We start from the raw sequence: 20,043 nt of genomic DNA on the forward strand, positions 1-20,043 counted from the left end.
TTTGGGGCGCCTGGGTGGCTCAGTCGGTTAAGCAGCCGACTTCGGCTCAGGTCACGATCTCGCGGTCCATGAGTTCGAGCCCCACGTCGGGCTCTGTGCTGACCGCTCTGAGCCTAGAGCCTGTTTCAGATTCTGTGTCTCCCTCTCTCTCTCTCTGCCCCTCCCCCGTTCATGCTCTGTCTCTCTCTGTCTCAAAAATAAATAAACATTAATTAAAAAAAAAAAGTTTTGTCTTTGACTTCTTTGAGATCTTTCTCATTTATGTAAATGGTTGAAATAATTAGAACTACACGGAGAATTTTAAGATCTCTTCCAAATCCCACTTTTTTTCCTTTCTAAGCTATTTTGGCACTTTCTTGCAAATAAACATTTCACAGAGCAAAAGACTTTTAAACCTAATACTGTTCTTAATGGACTGCAATTATTTAATATTTAGCATGAATGCAGTCTAAGGCTTTTTCTGTAGTTATTATAATGGCTATAATTGCAAAAGGATGCTTTGGGGTAGGAGAAACTGCCAGATGCGATGCCATTTGATCTAAAAAGGTCATAGCAAAAGGGACATTTAAATTAAGTTATAAATTACAATCGAAGAACAATATTTTGATGTGTGAGACCGGAGATGTCAGAGCAGGGAGATGTAATTCATGGGTTCATTATAGAACAGGGGTGCCTGACAGCTGAGCCGTGCCAAAAGGAAAATTTATTTGCAGCATCACGCAGACAGAAAATGGCAGCTAAGATGAGAAGCCACAGCAGAAACTTGAAGCCTTGTGGTAATACAGAGTTTGTGCTAATAAGACTGCCTGGGATCCAGAGATGCTTAATGATTGCTGTAATATAAATGAGGTGTTTGGACATGTGCGCACATTCAGTCTTATTTAAGTTAAGACCTCGTTTTTGCTCTATAAAATAACATACTTTATAACCAGGCATTAAGGTTGATTCTCTCACCTCCCTGTGCAATATACAGATTTGCTGCAAATTCAAAATTGTTTAGGCAGGAGAGTTAAAGCTTGAAACAAGATCTCCATCCATGGCAGCTTTGAGGAAGGATATAATTTAATGTTTATAGCAATCCATGAGAAGTTCAATCATGAGTTAATTAAACTGTAGGCAGTCATTAAGTATTATTTATTCTTTCGAGAAGCTTGCCAGTAAAGCACTTATATATATTAAATTATAGAAAGTAATAAGCAGGGAGTGATTTGTCAGGCAGAGCGAGAGTTGCAGATTTAACTTGGGCAATTATGCAGAAATGTGTTTTTCTTCTTGTGGCACGATCCTTTCTTCCTGCTGATCCCGGAGAGGTCAGAAGCCGCAGCTGACCATCGAGGGTGCGTGGGCCCCAGCGCTGCACGATAGATGATCTACTGAACTTGTATGTGCCCGGTAGTCTTAGGTGAGAGATGTGTACCTGAAATGTTCCCTGTGGTGAAGACACCGCTACACGGCGCGTAGCTTTTTGACATTTCACGTATCTTGTCACGTCGTATCTCATTTAGTACCTTCCGTTGTCTTTGGACGCGGCTGAGGGACGGTGGTGTTAGGCCCGTTTGACGGTCGAAAACCTCAGCGCGGCCGGTTTGTGACACAACTGCTGACAAGAGTCCGTCTCCTGCCCCAGATCCCGCGCTGGGTTCGCTAGGTGTTGACAGAAGGCACGGACTCTGGGGCGGTTTCCACAGAAGGGGCTGCCGGGCGCCTGAAGTCGCGGAGAGCTTTTCACGCAACTGGCTAAATGCGCTTGCGTGTGGCGCGGTGGCTTTGGCTCTGCGGGTTCGGTGTGGCGGTTCCGTTTGCCACGGTGGAACCAGACCGGGAGCGTGTTCCTCAAGCTGCTCTCGTTTTTAGCGCCACGGCTCCTGCCGCGTCCGCCCGGCTGGCTCGCTCGTGCGGGGCCTTGCTAGCGCGGCGGTGGCCCTGGGAGCCGCTTAGCTGGCCCTTGCTGACGGGACGGGGGGCAGAGAGAACGTGGTGCCCGCAGCCTGCCTCTGAGGCGGGGCCGTCCCCCCGGGGCCCCACGGCCGCCGGGAGGCCCGGTAGACGCGGGTGGGCCCCCGGTGCGGGAGGGTCCTGTTGGCCGTTTCACAGTGAACGGACCAAAGGCCGAGGAAGGAACGCGGCCCGAGGGTTCTGCGGAGCCAGGCCCGGGGAACAAAGAGCAAAGCGCAGGAAAACAACCGGGCCGGGATCGTTCCGGGATGGAGTGACTTGAAAGGCTGGCGCGTTGAAGAACCACCGTCTTGTTATCAGATTCCCCGGGTATCGACCTGTGGTTTAGGGAAAGACTGATTTTACTCGTGTAGAAGTGCAGACTTGCAGTTCAGTGATGCGGAAGCAGCAGATTTACAAGTCTGTGCCTCCTTGATCATTGGATTACGTGCGGGGCGCGTGCACACACACACACACACACACACACGCACCCCTTGTGATGATGGATTTGAAAACAGTGGTTTCTGCTGAATGACATCCTGCTTTAGTGGCTGGCGGGGTGATGGGGATGGTGTAAGATCTAAATGCTTCTCTCCCCAGTAGCTCGTAAACATTGGAAGCTGGTTGAGTAACGATGCTTTTTCTTGGTCCCTGCATTTTGCAGTGGTCTTTTCCCATCTGCTCTAAAATGGTACAGCTCACTGTACTCTACATTAAAATCGCATTTAATCCCAAATCTTACCAGCCTTGCTCGGTTGCAGAATGGACAGAAGGTTTACTTACCTTGCTTTAATTGCTTTTCCAAGGCTACAAAGTGAAGCTGTAAGACGTTTGAGGGGTTCTCCCCCTGTCTTCGTTGCAATTTCTTTGAACAGTCTTCTCTGGAGAAATGGAAGAGAATTTTATTCACATTAAAGGACCTTTTACCTTAGCGATATTGGGAAGCCTATACTGCATTTCCTGACTATATGGATGTGTGTGTATGGCTGTGATCAGGGGTTTAAAATTTGAAACCCACATCATGTTTTCCTCAAGATGAAATTACTTTAATCTGTTAGAGCTCGACACTATATTAGAGGGGAATGTTGCTAATGACAATTTTAGAGATTTAAGATAGCCAGTATTTTGGTAGACTTAATTCTGATTTACATCAGGAATACAGTGGAAATACCCAGTTAAGCTCTTCCTCAAGCATTATTTTGTCTCCAACCCAAAGAAAGGAAATCTTCGTGGTCATCTAGAAAACAAACCCCCTTTTAGAAGGCCTTCCTTGTTGCTTGATACGTGGACTAAAGAAGGTAGTCCCCAGCCTTTTGGGACCCTAGATTTTGAATGTGAGATTTAGATAGACACGTTCTGCAAGACTGAGACTTTGCAGTGACTGTTACAGACCCTTCTCGGTCTTACTTTCCTGATGACCGTTCTCTTTGTTCTTCGTGAGCTATATCTGTCCCTGGCAGTTTAGCACTCTGCAAACACCTGTGGAAGGAACGAAGGGTGTCCTCAACAACAGTAATTTTCCCCAAGGGCTCAAAAATGTAATCTTCATTTTTGTGAAGTTGTGTGGGCCATAATGACTTTTTGTATGCTAAAAGTACATCTTTAATGAAGTATCATTAAAGTATTTCCATAAAGAAATGAAAACTCAGAGTGTTCTTAGAATTCCTAGAAAGTAGAAATAAATGTTAGTAACATTCAGAAGAAGGTGAGTGTGTAGAGAGGTTTGTTTTGGTTCCCTAGGAAGAGGGAAGGCAGACCCACCCCCCCCCCCCCCCCCCCCGACCCAGCCTGTGTCCCAGCCTTTATGCATATTGAGGACAGCGCAGTAATGCCCGAACTTCATTTGTTCAGTAAATATTTCATCACTGTTGGTGAACAATCCCGTAGTTCTGACTTTTTGAATGTCTTTCTAGAGGGGGGAGGTGTAGACACTAAATATTTATTGGATTCCTTCCACGGAAAGGTCAGGAACGGGGATATTTTAAGAGGACAGGCAGACGGTGGACGGGACGAAAGCAAGGCATTGGCCAGTATTTAGAGAGCAGAGTAGCAGCAGGAAGCCCAGGGTACGGCCCACGCCACGGAGAGCGTGGTGTCCAGTGCAGATTCGTGCAGGGGTGCGAGCGCCAGCCTGTGCTTCGGGGACATTAGCCACCCGGCGGGGATCTCTTGGAGGGCGCCGCACACGCACTGGCCAGCCTGTCCGACAGACCAGACAACCAGAAGCTCGGCGAGGCATTTGGAACCTGTCTTCCGAGTCTCGTTCAGAACCGTCCTCGGTTCCCCGAGAGGCAGGAATGGCACAGGGAGGGCTGATGACGTTTCATTGGCTCCGCTCCTTCAGCCGCTCACTTTTGGAACAGGACTTACGTTCTCCCATCAGCCACAGAAGATTTAAAATTCTTCTTAATTTTTCCTGTGTACTGTACCAGAGTTTTAGTCAAACTTCCAAAATTATGAACATGAATAATCATGTGAAACATAAGTGGTTTTGTTTATAGTTTAACAGTTTTTTTCTCTCTCTGGAAAGACTACTGTCTAATCTAGAAAATTGGTGAAAATTGAGTAGAGGCTCCTTCCTTTATTTTTTTTCTCTTCCCTTTTAAAAATGAATTGCTAATACTCATTTAGTATATTACGTGCTAGGTACAGTTCTGGGCAATCTTCATGCTTTTTTCTAATGCTAACCTCATAATCCCCTAAGAGGTAGAAGTTCTCACTCTTCCATTTTTTAAAGTTTATTTTTATTTTTAATTTAATTTTTATTTTTAATTTTTATTTTGAGAGAGAGAGAATGCCCGAGTGTGCGCGTGAGGGCGGGAGGAGGGGCAGAGAGAGAGAGAATCCCAAGCAGGCTCCGCGCCATCAGCGTGGAGCCCGACATGGGGCTCAGTCTCACAACTGTGAGATCATGACCTGAGCCAAAAATCAAGAGCTGGACACTTAACTGACTGAGCCACCCAGACGCCCCTGTTCTACTCATTTTTATTAAAAAAAAAAAATTTTTTTTTTTTTTTTTTTTTTTTTTTTTTTTTTTTTTTTTACATTTATCTATTTTTGAGAAACAGTGTGAGACAGAGCATGAACAGGGGAGGGGCAGAGAGAGAAGGAGACACAGAATCCGAGGCAGGCTCCAGGCTCTGGGCAAGCGGCCAGCACAGAGCCCGACGCGGGGCTCAAACCCACAAACTGTGGGATCATGGACTGAGCTGAAGTCGGACGCTCAACTGACTGAGCCACCCGGGTGCCCCTCTACTCATTTTTAAAGATGACAAAATTAAGGCCCAGAGAAGATGAGTAGCTCGTCTGAGTTCACATACTTAGTAAGTAACAGACCTAGTGTTTGAATCTGATTGTCTAGCTCCAGAGTCCACGGTCTTTTGTCTCTTTACAATTACCCCAGATATATATATAATTACCTCTGAAGAAATGTTGTTAGTCTCCCATAAGCTTTCTATTAAGAATTTATGACCTGATCGACTTGAATTGACTTCAGATTATCACTAAAATATGTGCTTTTTAAAGAATGAAATAGGCCTGCAATTTTTTTCTCTTATTCGGTTCTGATCCATGTTGTTAACCTCATATTCTAGATTCTTGTTATATTACAGAGCTTGACACGTATCTGCTTGTTCTAGATATTGGGCAAAATTTGAAAACCTAACTTTGTTTTCATCTTTTTATATCTCTGAAAGAAGTCTAGATTAGACGGGTTTTTTTTTTTTTTTAGGTTTATTTTGAGAGAGAACGAGCATGTGTAGTGTGAGTGGAAGCAGGGGAGGGGCAGAGAGAGGGGGGAGAGAGAGAATCGTGCTTTCAGCATAGAGCCCGAGGCGGGGCTCGATCCCATGACTCTGGGATCATGACCTGAGCCGAAACCAAGGGTTGTACTCTTAACTGACTGAGTCACCCAGGCAACCCTGGACAGTTTTCAAACATTTCCAAATTATGCTATTTTATTTTAGGATTTATTTAGTATGGTATTTATAGTATAGTATACTATTTTATTTTTTAAAGTCTAATGATGAATGTTACAAAGGTATAAAAGTTAATATCTAGCATTCATATTCACGACATATACCCTCAGCACACACCCAGTATCATCATCAAAACAGGATCCAACGTGGATTGTTGCTATAGGTGTTTTGTTCTGTTTCGTTTTAATGTAGGGACTTGTTGTTATAATTAACATATAGCCTGGACTTCCTTGGACCTGGATTTAAAATTAATTGAGGTCCCCCAAACTGTGAGAATACTCAGGAAATTTTAACTTGTAATACTTTCTCTGACTGAACGATGAAAATGGATATTTGTCATAGCCCTTCCAATAGCAGTTGAATAGTTAGAAGAGAGGCTTGCTGGGTATGTTTCAAATATTATTTTAATTTATTCAACAAATATTTACTGCAGGCTTACTATATGCTCAGCCTAGGCCTGCTGCAGTTGCCAGGAAGGCGGTCTGTGTGTCTTTCCTATGACTCTTCTACTAAAGAGGAGAAACACTGCACGCTCTTGTCTTCTGAGTGTGGAGCTCTTCACTTACACCGGGGTGGGTAGCAATTACTACAGCCTACTTGGTCTCGTCATCTCATCTGTATTGTGTCCTCACAACACATCCCCAGTGGTTTGCAAGTTTCCTGAAATAAAAATCATGGGTTACTAAGGTTTGTACTTTATTTGTACTGAGTCTGCAGCAGATGCTGGTGAATCATCCAGGTAAGGGATCGAAGCATGGGTGAGAAGGTCGGGTCTACTCCACGAGCGCAGGGGTGCCTTTGCCTGTTTCGTTCACTGGTGTATGCCTGGGGTCTGTTACATTGCCTAGAACACGGTAGGCGCTCAGTCAGCATGAGGCCAAATGAATTTGAATCAACTGAGCTTTAGATTGGGGTGGAGTCTGTATAGGGATGATAGTTGAAGGAATTTATTTATTAACGTAACTGGTATTTCTGCTGGATCTCCATACGCAACGGACTGTGAGGTACTGGAGATACAGGTCTTAGCCAAAACGGATTCATAATTTATTTTTTTTTTTTTTTTTTTTTTTTTTTTAGCGTTCATTTATTTTTGAGAGACAGAGTGGGAGAGGGGCAGAGAGAGAGGGAGATGCAGAATCCAAAGCAGGCTCCAGGCTCTGAGCTGTCCGCACAGAGCCCAACGTGGGTCTGGAACCTACGGAGCGTGGGATCGTTACCTGGGCCGAAGTCAGACGCTCGACCGACCGAGCCACCCAGGCACCCCTAGCCAAAACGGATTCTTGTGCCAGGGAACTAGATGTGTAGAGGAAAGTCAGATTTCCGGTGAGAATTCTGAAGTGACAGCCACAGGTGGGAGGTGGGAGGTTAAGCCAGAGGATCCTTCTACCTGCTCCTTCACTCCATTGTCTGCAAGTGGAAGAGGACTGGGGTCACGTGAACAGGAAAGGAGTGTCTTTGCGAGATAGAGAGGGGGAGCGGTGTCCGGCACTGCCTGGGGTTGGAAAGGATGTGGAGTGGGAAAAGTTGATCGCCTTTGATGAGAGAGAAGTCTGGTCCTAAGAGGAATGTGTAGGTAAACCAGTATCTTCCTTCGTGTGTACTGAGCGGTTAGTATACTGTTATAGAGTTTCATTACAAAGCTCGTATAGTTTAGGTACTTCAGATTTTTTTAATGAAATGACTACAGTAGCAAGACTTCAGAAATGCTGCCAGGAGATAACATAATGCAGTAGGTCTTTGAACTGCTCTGGGGAGAAGGGGACGAGGGTGAGTGGGAATCATGTTGCCTGGTCGGAGTCTTGGCTTTACCGCCTACTGGTTTAGTGTGGTGAGCACCTTTACACTTGACCTTTCTATGCCTCAGTTTCCTTATCCATAAAATGAGGTGACTATACTTCCTGCCCCATAAGCTTAAATGAGAGAATTAAAAAAATACAGGATTAAAAAAAAATAATGAGCACGAGGAATGTGTTTACCTCTGTGCCAGGTCAGATGTTCAGTAAATGTTACCGTTCTTAACGTTGTTCTGTTCTTGCCAAAATGTTCTCTGCCTTGCCTGCCTCCCTTTCCCCGAACAGCTGGACCTGGGGTGGGGGGATGTGAATTCTGCTGACGAGCATGCCCGTTCCGTGATTCTTCTGTCAGGACAAACGCAGGGCTTCTCTTTCATTGATTTGCTTCCAGATCTGCTACTTGGCACACTTATCTGACTAAAACTGTTGTTGTTGTTGTTGCTTTAGCTCCATGAAAGTGGTTATGACGCTGGCAAAGCCCTGCAGCGCCTGGTCAAGAAGCCCGTGCCCAAGCTGATCGAGAAGTGCTGGACCGAGGACGAAGTGGTGAGCTCGGACGGGACTGGCCCTGCGGTCTGGGTCACCGGGGTGTCTGCTTCTCCGTGCGTGACCTCCCTGCTCCTCCGGGGACTGTCCATGGTACCCAGCAGTCAAAGGAAGGAGACTTTAAACCTCAAAGTTGCACAGAAAGACTTGCTTTTTAGGAAGCTCAGTGGGAAGGATGTTCTCCGGTTTCATGGAAAGACAGAAGAATCTGTAGGGTTGGTTGGCTGGTTTCAGCAAGTCAGCGTTTGATGCCTATTTTAAGACATAAGCATTTTTTAATGCTTATTTTTTATTTTTGAGAGAGAAAGCGTGAGCAGGGGAGGGGCAGAGAAAGGAGGACAGAGGATCTGAAGCCGGCTCGGCGCTGTCGGCACAGAGCCTGACTCGGGGCTCGAACTCAATGAACCGTGAGATCACGACCTGAGCCGAGTCGGACACTCGACCGACTGAGCCGCCCACATGCCCCTTAAGACATAAGCGTTAAAACCATTTGCTGCGTAACCTAGAGCGGGGCTGTTGCCTTGTTTTTATTTGGAGGGCCAGCGGGATCCCTAACCTGCTGAAGGACGTTACTCAAAAGCAGGTAGCATAGACCCGATTATATAAATATAGTGGATCTTACATATTCGTCCTGTCATCGTGGCTCAGCAAAGAAGGTAGGGAGATAAGATAGGTGCCCACAAGCACAGATTGAAAACCCACGGATTCCTGTCCCAGCCGACTGAGTTCCCATGGAGCTACATCCCCATCTTGTGACTTCTGAAAGGCGTTGCTGTCAGAGACTTACAGACTGCTTGTGCTCTTGCAGATACGGTCTCGTGTTTGCGTGTTACGGCTTGACGTTTGCCCTTTAGGTTGAAAGAAACGAAGATGGCGGCTGTCACTGGTAGACCTGTCGATTTTAAGTTCCTCGCCTGTGTTCTGAATCTGCTAAGAAAGCGTGCTTAGAAGCTCTTGGTGCTTTCCTGATCTTGCCCTTTTGTTTATTTCGGCAATATTTATCGAGTACTTGTTGTGTGCCGGGTGCTGTGCTAGGAGCCGTATCAAGAGCAAAGGTCCCTCCTCACGAGGCTTGTGTTTGTTTTCAGAGGAGAGACCGTCTGTAAATCAATATTTGTTGAGTGGCGGTACACACACACGCTGGGGAAGACGGAGTAGGCAAGGAGGATGGGGAGTAAGCTGGGTGAGGGGCTGTGTGGCAGAAGGGGCTGAGGAAAGGCCTGGTAAGAACCATTTGAGCAGAGGTGAGCCTTTTAGATCGGGGCCCTACGGTGAAAGCGTGGCCGGGAGAGAGAACTCCGGGCCCCGGGTGCGTTCAGGACGGAGGCAGGCATGTGTCTGCGGGGAAGGGATAGTGCGGGGATCGGGCGCGGCCTGCGGACCCACGGTCGGTGCCTTGCTCTTCGCTCTGCGTGGGCAGATTCTGAGCAGAGGGTACCATCATCTGCTGGCGGGCGCCCTCTGGCCACTGAGTCGCAGGTGGGCTTCCGGGGCAGTTGCGAGCATCCGGGCCTGAGACCGGTGAGCGGACAGCATGGTGGCAGTGCCGGTGGGAAATGGCGAGACCCTGGGTGCACGTTGGAGCAAGAGCCAAGGCGATTGTTCGAGGAAAGGCCACGTGGGGGTTGGGCAGTCGGGGGCAAAGTAGGAGACGAGGAGGTAGCAGGGGCGGACTGAAGCGGCCCCTGAAGGCTTGGTCGGGAGAGAGCTTTTTCATAGCCCGTTAACACTTGCAGCTTATCAGACGCATGATGAGGTGGGTGCTGCTGTTTAGAAATTAAAAGTTTAAAACCTTTACACGATCAGTAAAGAGTTGGGGGCATCTTAAACATCTGTTCCTGTTCAGACACTGGCAGAGTACACACGTCACATTTGTTTGTTTTGTAAAGTCCCGTGGATGTGGTTTTCACTGTGGACCCGTTTCTGTGACAAGGAGATCCGACTTGTGACTGATGAAATTTTAAAGTTCCTCGGGAAGTCTTGGTGACAGAAAGATGTGGGGAGGTGAAAGGATGGAAGGAATGTGTGAAATGCCACCAACCCGGAGACCCCATCAGCGCCCACGTGCCCCGATGCCCTTCTTGTTCCTTCCTTAGCGCTGACGCCCCGGGGCTCCTCAGCGGCCGGGCGGCCAGGCACTCACCCTTCCTGTCTCCCAGACCTCTCATTCGCCCTGGAATTTAAAGACTCCCACTTAAAAGAAAGCTGCTTTCCTTTTCCTGCTGCACTCGCTTCTCTTGGGCACAATGTGAACCGTGTCCCTGCTGTCGGCAGCCGGTGGGAGGGAAAGGGGAGTCTTACACATCAGAAAACGCTCGGCTTTATTTTAAAAAGTGAAGCACGACTCTAGGCGGACATGATAATGGTCCGTAACTGCATAAGCCCTTGTCATTGGGCTCATTTCTATCGTGTCTGCTTCTTGTTTCGGTGTAGGTTTTGAGAAATATGTTGGCAGGCCTCCAGCCCTTGCAGAACTCAGAGATCAAATGGCCGTCCCCTTATTTATAGGAAGTTAAGCTTCATTTTCTAAAACCTCAAAAGTGAATGGGAAAGAGGGATTGAATAATTGATAGGCTGAAGGGAGCCTCTCAAATCTTGGACCAGCTCGATGTGGCAGCGAGGCACCATCACTAGTGAGGTCCTGCCTTGGCCTGGTTTTGGCTGCGAGAGCATCACCCTCTGTGTGTGTGGCCTCTTCCCTGGAAGTCCCCTCATTTCCCACCCCAGCACTCAACAGGAGTAAGCAAAGCGTGTCCCAACTAAAGTAAGTACGTGGGCCTACCTCTCTTCTTTTTCCCCTCCCATGTTTTCTGTGTACCTGGACGTCTTAGTTATTTTTTAGTTTATTTATTTTGGAGGGGAAGGGGCAGAGAGAGATGGGGAGAGAGAATCCCAAGCAGGCTCCACACTGTCATCACAGAGCCCCAACGCGGGGCTCAAAGCCACAAACAGTGAGATCATGACCTGAGCCGAAATCCAGAGCCAGACGCTCATCTGACTGAGCCACCCAGGCGCCCTGACATTTTACTTATTTTTAAGCATCACTGCCTCCAGTATATCCATTTGATCTAACTGCAGCAGCGTCGATGAAGTTGTTTTCCTTTGCATTTATATGAACCGGACACTCCTGTGTGCAAGGGTTGGTGGAATGAGCACCTGACAGTGCGAACCCCTGGCCGGGCTGGGAACACGCGGCCCCTGTGCGTCCTGGCTCCTGCGGGTGCACTGCTCCCTGATCAGACAAATCTCTCCCCATCTCGCCAGTGCACACCCTCGCTGCTTTTCACCGCTCTTTGAGGTTCAGGGCAGTTCCCGGGCCCAGCCCGCTCTGATCGCGCCCTCTTCTGAGTTGTTTCCCCAGTTTGCAGCGTTTGTTAGCAGCCTGCCCCTGGCTTTTTCCTGCCCCTTCCTCCGCTCCTCCTCACAGGCTTTACTTCTGAGTTGATTGCCCTCCTAGTTCATAAACTTAAGAGCAGGGACTTAACTGATGGGGTCTGGTAGAGACTAATGTCTCTAAGAGGGGCTTGAAGAATATTAACAACTCTTTATTCAAGATTATTGTTTGTAAAGATTTTTTTTTTAATTTTTAAAAAATGTTTATTTTGGGGGCACCACCTGGGTGGCTCAGTCAGTAAGCGTCTGACTTCGGCTCAGGTCATGATCTCACGGTTCGTGGGTTCGAGCCCCACATCGGGCTCTGTGCTGACAGCTCAGAGCCTGGAGCCTGCTTGGGATTCTGTGTCTCCCCTCTCTCTGTGCCCTTCCTCCACTCATGCTCTGTCTCTCAAAAGTGAATAAAGATTAAAAAAAAATTTTTTTTAATGTTTATTTTTGAGAGAGAGAGCGCACATCTTCCGGGGAGGGACGGAGGTGGGGGGCAGGGGTGGACAAAGAATCTGAAGCAGGCTCTGTCCTGACAGCTGAGAGCGACATGAGGCTCAATCCCACGAACTACAAGATCGTGACCTGAGCCAAAGTCAGACACTGAACCCACTGAGCCACCCAGGCACCCAAGGTTCTTTAATTAAGATCGTCCTGGGGCTTCAGCTCAGGTCATGATCTTGAGGTTCGAAAGTTCGAGCCCTGCGTTGAGCTCTGTGCTGACAGCTCGGAGCCTGGAGCCTGCTTTGGATTCTGTGTCTCCCTCTCTCTCTGCCTCTCTCCCACTTGCACTCTGTCTCTCTCTCTCTCAAAATAAATATTAAAAAAAAAAAAAGATCGCCTTCACTCCAACATTTTAAAACTTGTAATAGTTAATAATTATGCATCAGAGAAAAACTTTTACATGCGCTCAAAGCTGACCTTAAAATTTTACCTTTGGAAAAAATTTCCTATATTCTTTGTGATAACACCACCCAATTTCTTCGTCCTAGGTCTTTCAGATATTAACTAATTGTTGAGATTTTAGGCCTCAAAATTACACAGTGAGAGGCTTTTCATTTTACATTTTCTCTCCGTGATTCCTTTGACCGCTTGTGTATCTATTGATAATGGTGTTTCTTTTTTATATGTTACTATTTTTTTAAATGTTTATTTATTTTTGAGTGACAGAGCATGAGCAGGGGAGGGGCAGAGAGAGAGGGAGACACAGAATCTGAAGCAGGCTCCAGGCTCCGAGCTGTCAGCACAGAGCCTGACATGGGGCTCAAACCTAGGAGCTGTGAGATCATGACCCGAGTCAAAATTGGACGCTTAACCAACTGAGCCACCTAGGCGCGTGCCCCTGTAGATATGGTATTTCTTACTGAAGTTTCTTTGGGGGCTGAAATACTTTAAATCTTGGGGAATGGATACCAGATTTGGGCCAATTTCTGTCAAATTCTAGGCCAGAAAGTGACAGTTGAGCTCTGCTTTAGTGGAATGAGTGAGAAACTCCTTGGTAGCTAGCTCAAGGCAGTCTCTCAGGCTAAATAAACTGGGTCAGATCAGAGAGGCAGTTTCGAAGAAATGCTAGGTCAGTTGGATGGAACCAAAGTGCATGGCTGGCTACTGCGTTTGGGAGTTGTACTGACGGTTAACCAGTTTCACTTACGTTATGCTAAAAATATTGTTCCGTATCAGGGAGCCATTTAAATGAGTAGGACTTAGGAAGAGAAAGAGGAGAAAAATACTGATCAGAACTTGTTAAAAAAAGAAAAGAAAAAGTAAAAGAAACTCTAGATTATTAGGTTTTTAATTAAACATGATGAACACATTTAAATATACCACAAAGGCCCCAGGCTGAACTGCACCTAATCGAAACAGATTAAGTCACCCTTCCATGCTCGGGTAGTTATTAATTCTGCTTATTTATGCACGTGAGCTGAAGGTAGCATTTGCTGTGCTTGCTGTTGCTTATTGCGCTGGGATTCCATTGCTGCTGGCTGCTGTGCTCTTAATTAGCATTCAGCTGTTGATTATGGAAATGCTGGGGATGCTAATTGAATTCTTTTTAAAATTCAGGGCCTGCATTTTCCTTGTGGAGTGTGGCCTGACTTGCAAGGTTGTAAGGTTGGGTGCTGCACTGAGCTGCACGCTTCACCCTTTGCTTCCCATCCACTTGGCCAGGTTTGTTTGGGACGTTCTTTTCATGTCCAGGTGGCTTTCAGCAAAACTCCAGGCTTTGTTGCTTCTGGTGTTCCCGCAGGGGATTCCACTTGGTCATGGGTAACTGTAACTTTTATCTGGAAATATGCTTCCCTTTCAATATTGGGTATCAGCGTTGATGTCCTACATTGAGTGAACAGCCTAGATACAAATGATCTCTAACATTTTTATCCAAAGATAGTTCATCCCTGGTGCGGTGAGAAACTGTACCTGGTCGTGTGCATGGATTTACAAATTCATAAATTTTAAAACGTCTAAGCTGTCCTTCAGCATAAAGCTCAGTGTTATCATAAACACAAACGACGATCCTTCTTTCAAAATTGACAAGACATGCCAAACTAATTGTCTGAATATTTGTAAACCGATGAACCCGTGTGGCTGGTCAAGGAGTGATTGCCACAGGACACGCACAGCTGTTTGAGGGGTGTCTCTCCCAGCAGCGTCTTCAGACGCCTCTGTTAGGCCCTTTTTGGAATGTCTGCTCAAGAAAACATTGTTTTCCTTGTTCGCTCTTTTCAAGCCAGGCATCTGGATGTGCCAGAAGACAGAGCTGCTTAGTGGGGCAAAAATACAATGAATTTTATCTGCTGTTTGTGTGGCAGCTGTAGAAAATGGAATCCACAGCAAAACCAGAGTTAAGGTCCTGTCTGGCAGCAGGAGGTTTTGGAGGTGAAAGCAGAGATGGGGATGATGACAGGGGAAGAGAACCAGCCCTCCTCAGCCTGCAGTTACCATCGTGTGGGTTTTCAGATGTCCATAATCTCAGCGTTTAGTTTTAAGTTGTGTATTTTCAATATAAGGGAAGCCTTAATTGTATGGTATCGATTTTTAGAAACGACCAGGTTTCTAGAGTTGTGGGGCATTTTATATAGTCCTTCAGAAATGTTGGTGATAGGAGGGTCCTGTCGGTCATCTAATATGAACCCATTCGTTTTTTTTTCTCTTGTAAATTTTATGTGAATCATCTCTGTTGTGAGGATATCATTACAAAATCATTACAGGGGAGTTGAAACCTCACTACCATCCCAGTTTCTAGGTTTCCTGCCCTCTTTGTGTCTTTGTTCCTGTATGTACATTGGTGTATGTGTTTGTAAACTTTCATAAGTTGAATCATTTTATTGGAATTCTCACTTTCATAAGAAATCTTAATCTGAGAATGTTTACGATATACCCAGAACTTGAACTAGAGGTACCTTTCTATACCTCTACAACACAGAATAGGTAGTTAGTAAATTTTAAATTGAAGTAGCTGTTTCTCTCAACTAATTACCCTTCCTCTAATTTTAAATTAATTGGTACTGCCTCTTACGAACAACTTAATTCTGAGATAGGAGGGTAGGAAAGATAAGTAGACATTTTGGCATATTATTTACACATAAGTTATATACATATACATATATATATACACATATATAAGTTGAATCATATATATGTGTATATATATATGTATATGTATATTACTCATGTTATGTGTTCCTATGGTCCATAGCAAAAATCTGTCCTTGGTGTTAAAAAAGAAAACTATAAGGGTGCCTGGCTGGCTCAGTCAGTAGAGCATACACCTCTTGATCTTGGGTTTGTAGGTGGGAGCCCCGCATTGGGTCTACATAGAGATGACTTCAAAAAATAAAATCTTTAAAAAATAAACAAGTCAATAAAAGAGGAAAATAGAGATACAAGTAAAATTTGCACAATGCTTCAAGTATTAATGAGATTGAACTATTTTTCCTATGATTGACGCCCATCAGCCTTTGAATCAAACCCTTTTTTAAACAAGTCAATAGTGTGAATAGAGTGGAGTATATTACTGCCAAGTCCATTCGAAAATGAGACGGTGAATTAAAAATCAATTATATGTGTGGAAGAGTTGGTATAAGGCAATCAATTTTGTCAGTTAGTTTGCAGGAAGGCTCTACTGCATAACAACCTGTAAAGAGAAACGTATTTTAAAATCCTTTAGTAAATGAGATAGGCTGAACATTAGAAGGAGAGAGATATTTCAAAAATTTATTACAGTGTTTCATGTCAATAGAAGTTGCCTCTGGGTTAAATCTACAAATTCAGCCATGACCTTGCATTTCACATACGTGGCTTTATTGCTTTCTAGGCTTCCTCTTTAAACTGTGGTCAGAGAAGGTAGTATGCCTGTTTTTCTAAACAAGGCCGTTCTTTTTCTCATTTTCTTTAACCAGTATGTTTCTAAAGTTCCTTACCCCCTAGCCCTGATACTAGGTAATTTTGTTTAAAACCAACAGTAAGTTGTGCTGTTCTTGGGCTCCAAGAGGCAGCACCAATTTAATTTAAATGTGTGTGTGCATGTTGGTGCGTGTACAAGTTCAGGCCTTAGGGCAATGAGGAACAGCACAGAGACCTGGGAAGTAACCCCACACTGCATGCAGGCACACCCCAAATTATTCCTTGCTGCTTAGGATAATCTTTTAAAATCAAAGAGCAATTTTCCCGGGACATTTTTCATTTTTGCTTGAAGTGGGGGAGTATTGGGGGGAATCTTCAGCTTGAAAGATTAATAAATACTACAGCAGTGGGTTATTGAAACCTTGTTTTCCATCTCATTTCCAAGGGCATGTAAAAAAAATGGCGACAGCATACACTTTCAGCCACTCTCCGTCATCTTTCTCTGTTCGTTTAAAAAATGAGAACAAGACACAAGGGGACTTGAGAGATTGCATTTGTTCTCCTGTAGACAAAGTGGTTATTTTATAAATGAAGAGGATGGAAAACCCTTTCCTTCTGCAGTTTCTTAGCAACAGAGCTGGAGCCAATTTTAATGTGTATGCATGGAACATTCTATGTATGGTGACATTGGAGCCGTACGTTTTCACAGGTGAAACATACTGTGTTAGTCTGGTAACTGGAGTTCAGTGTGGGGGGAAGGAAACAGGAGGTTAAAAAAAAGGAACCCCCCGATGAGAGGAAGTAACTCTTTTAAACTGTCTCCTCTTCTCTGGCATTCTTGTGTCTTAAATCTAAATTCTCTCTTAGGTAGAAGTCACAATGGCCTCGGTAGCCCCCTAATCGCTCCCTTCACTGGAGTGCCAGCGCACTTTTTTTTACATTTCCTAGTAGCGTTTTGTTGTTGTTCTTTCCTCCGCCCCCACCCCGCATGCTGTCAAAGGACACTTTCCACTGATATTTCAGAATTTGCTTTAAGACGTGTTTCCAAAGTACTTCATACGGGTGAATTCCAGTGCATTTTCCACATTCGTAAAGCAAAGTGCCGAGGTGTTGGGAAGCAAGAGTGTGTTTGGTGGTCATAAAGGAGAACTTCCCCCAGTTGGCCTTACCGGCTTAGCACTCGGGCCCACGGCTGGCTGGCTGGCTGGCTGGCTGGCTGGCTCTGTATTTCTTGCGCCTGGTGTTGGGGCTTGCAGGTGGCAAGCCCGCTCGTTCTCCGTTACCGTCGATCCTGTGTGAACGTGAACGTGAACGTGGGATGACCCTTCGTGTCGCTCACCGGGTTACTTACTCAGTTCTGATTGTCGATTGCTGTTGGAAGTTCACCCGTCCGTTCGTTCCGCAGGTGTTGGCGGAGAACCGGGACGGCGCTCTGCCAGGCGCCCTTCTGGGTGCCGGTGCTGCGGCCCGGAACGAAACAGGCAGAAATCCCTGCCCTCCTGGAGCTGACGTTCCAGTGGGGGAGACGGGTTAAAACAAGATCACCCGGTAACACACGCAGTGTGTTAGCCGCGCGCCGAAGAGCTGGGGAGAGGGGAGGTCCGCCGCGCTGGGTTGTGACGGCAAGTGTGTGTGGGGACTTCCACGAGGGGCTAGGAAGTCTCGAGGTCAGGGCCTCTGGTTGAATTCTCCTTGTATCCCCAGCACAGAGCCCAGGGCCTGGGATGTGGCGGACGATCCGAAGCTACTGTGTGGACTGGGTCGGATGGAAGAGAACCTGAGTGGAGGTGGTCGCCCCCCAGGGCCTCGCGGCCCCTTTGGCTGAGCTCCCCGCTGCCGCCTCGGGGGCTTCTCCTCCGAGCCCACGGCCGGTGCGCGCTTTAGCTCCAGCAGAGCCGACGGGACGTGGCCCGTTCTTTCCTTCTCGGTGGCTTCCTTTGGAAGAAGCAACCAACCCCGTCCGGGTGTGTGAGGTTTCATTCCCTGGACTCCAGCGGGGAGAGCTCCGTCTTGCCAGCGTCGCTTCATACTTGATGTGTGGTTGCCCTGTTGGCCGTGGGAGAGCGAGCGATGGTGGGGAGAGGAGGCCAGAGCCTCAGGAGAAGGCCCGGTGTGGGTGTGGCTCCGGCCCCTCGGACTAACCCGTCTTCCCTCACCACCCATTACGCATTGGAGAGCGGAGTGACCTGTTTGCACATCTCTTTCTTCCGGCCGGCTGGTGGTTCGGGGCGGTCTTCTTAGAGACCGAGGTACGTGGGTAAACTACGCCCCGCCTCTCAGGTTTCCCCCGAACCTCTCGTGTGCCTCCCTGTTTGGTCACTTCTAGAGTATTTTCTTCCCTTTTAAAGGGCTCCATCCCCTGTCGTTGATCCCAGCGAGAGGAAACAGAAGAACTGTCAAATAAATATACCAGGGAATTAAGGAAAGAGCAAAGCAAAGTTGTAAGGAAAACGACAACCGAACTGAGAGAACAGAGCAGAATGGCTGGAGGCCTCCGTGCGGCCCGAGGGCTGAGGAGTGTGCCCACACCGGGCTTCATAGCTAAAGTGTGCGTCTGGAACCTGCTTTGTTTGTTTGTTTGTTTGTCTTTTAAGCGTATCCTCTGTCAGCCTGGATCCTTTTGTCAAACGTTCAGAGATTATGACCCAGAGAACACTGGGAAGGTCTCTGTCCTGGAAACGGGGGAAGTGCCTGTGCCACACTGAACACCTGCAGCTTTGCCGTCGCTGTCCGGCATCCTGCGCGACTCTGCCACCTGAGGGCACGAAGTATGTGGCTGAAATGCAGCGCACTTGAGCTCTGGAGGAAGGGAAGAGCTTAAATCACACCCTTCCCTCTCCTCTCTGGAAGGCTCATTGGGGTGGGACGCGTTCAGAGAGAACGCAAGGCTGGACGACAGTCCTCAGGCCGCCAGCCACCTTTGAGATGTCGAGGAAGTCAGGTCCCCTCCTTGAGCTTTAGTTTGCTCTGTAAGAAATGACAGGGGAGGGAAAGGAAGGGCGAAAGGGCACACTTTGCAACGGCCGGCAGGTGTGTTTGACCGGAAATCTGGACCTGATACCAATTTCCTCCTGCCGGCCACGCCTCCCTTTCACTTCCCAGGTGCAAAACTGGACTGATAGCTTATCTCCAGCTAACAGAATCATCTCTGTTTAAGAAATCTGAAAGCACGTATGCCCACAGACTCCTGTGTCCTAGCGCTAAGAGTTCTTGGCTTCCTTGCAACTGGTTTGTCAGTTTTGATTGTAAATTTATTTTTCTCATCTTCCCCATCAGCGATAATAAAACAAAACCTCTGGACCCCAGAGATGCACGTTAAGAAGTGTTACAGGCTCTCCCAGAGCCAGAGGGAAGGGTGATCTGTCACCAGTGGCTCTGCTCTGTGTCACTTCAGTCCCTTTTCTCCTCTCACGAGCCCCCATCTTGTCTGGGAGCCACTGTTCCTGAAGCCTATGCAGGCGTTACCCACTTGCAAATAAGCCACTTTCCAAACAGGCACTTTCAGCCTAAATTAATCATTTTCTTTTTCCATCTAGGGCCTCTAATTAGTTAGGATAACGTAGCTAGCTAAGCAGGCTTGGTTGTCCATTTTTGAAAGAAGGGTTTTAGAAAATGGATTTAACAAGGTGTTATTAAGCATAGATGTGGGGAGCGGTTGACCTGCACTCAAAACCCATCTAACATTCATCTAAAAATAAAATAGCTTTGCTTGTGGAAGGCACTGGGCCCCGGTCTGTGGTTCCTATCCCTGTGTTCCCGGCGGAACGCCACTTGGGACCCTTGATTTCGTCAGCCAAAGCTGTTCCAGACTCTCAAAGTAGCTTAAAGTTGGGATGGACTCTGAATATTTGGATCCTCCCTCTCTGCCCAGTCCACAAAAATGAAATGCTCCAATCCTTTAGCAGAAACAAAAGTTTGAAAATTAGTTTCTGGTTGTCCTTTGAGACAGCCCAAGTTCTTTCTCAGCTTTCCAGTTTTTTGACCCCGGAACAGCCTGACCCTGGTAGTGTGTCTCCCTCTTTAGAACTCTCTGACTTCATAATCTGCTCACATTCTCCCCCTGCCCCCCA

General features: G+C 46.8%; 1 protein-coding gene across 8 annotated transcripts in view; it reads left to right on the forward strand.

The window, feature by feature from the left end:
* RERE (arginine-glutamic acid dipeptide repeats) overlaps positions 1-20,043 on the forward strand; it is a 426,890-nt gene that overhangs the window by 324,426 nt on the left and 82,421 nt on the right. For all 8 annotated transcript variants that reach the window (XM_049618826.1, XM_049618828.1, XM_049618825.1 and 5 more), the window contains one exon: positions 8,153-8,251. In XM_049618826.1, the coding sequence (XP_049474783.1) occupies positions 8,153-8,251 (99 nt within the window). The remainder of the gene's footprint in view (positions 1-8,152; positions 8,252-20,043) is intronic.

Source organism: Panthera uncia (genome assembly GCF_023721935.1).
Source record: "Panthera uncia isolate 11264 chromosome C1 unlocalized genomic scaffold, Puncia_PCG_1.0 HiC_scaffold_4, whole genome shotgun sequence".
In the NCBI taxonomy this organism is placed as follows: domain Eukaryota; kingdom Metazoa; phylum Chordata; class Mammalia; order Carnivora; family Felidae; genus Panthera; species Panthera uncia.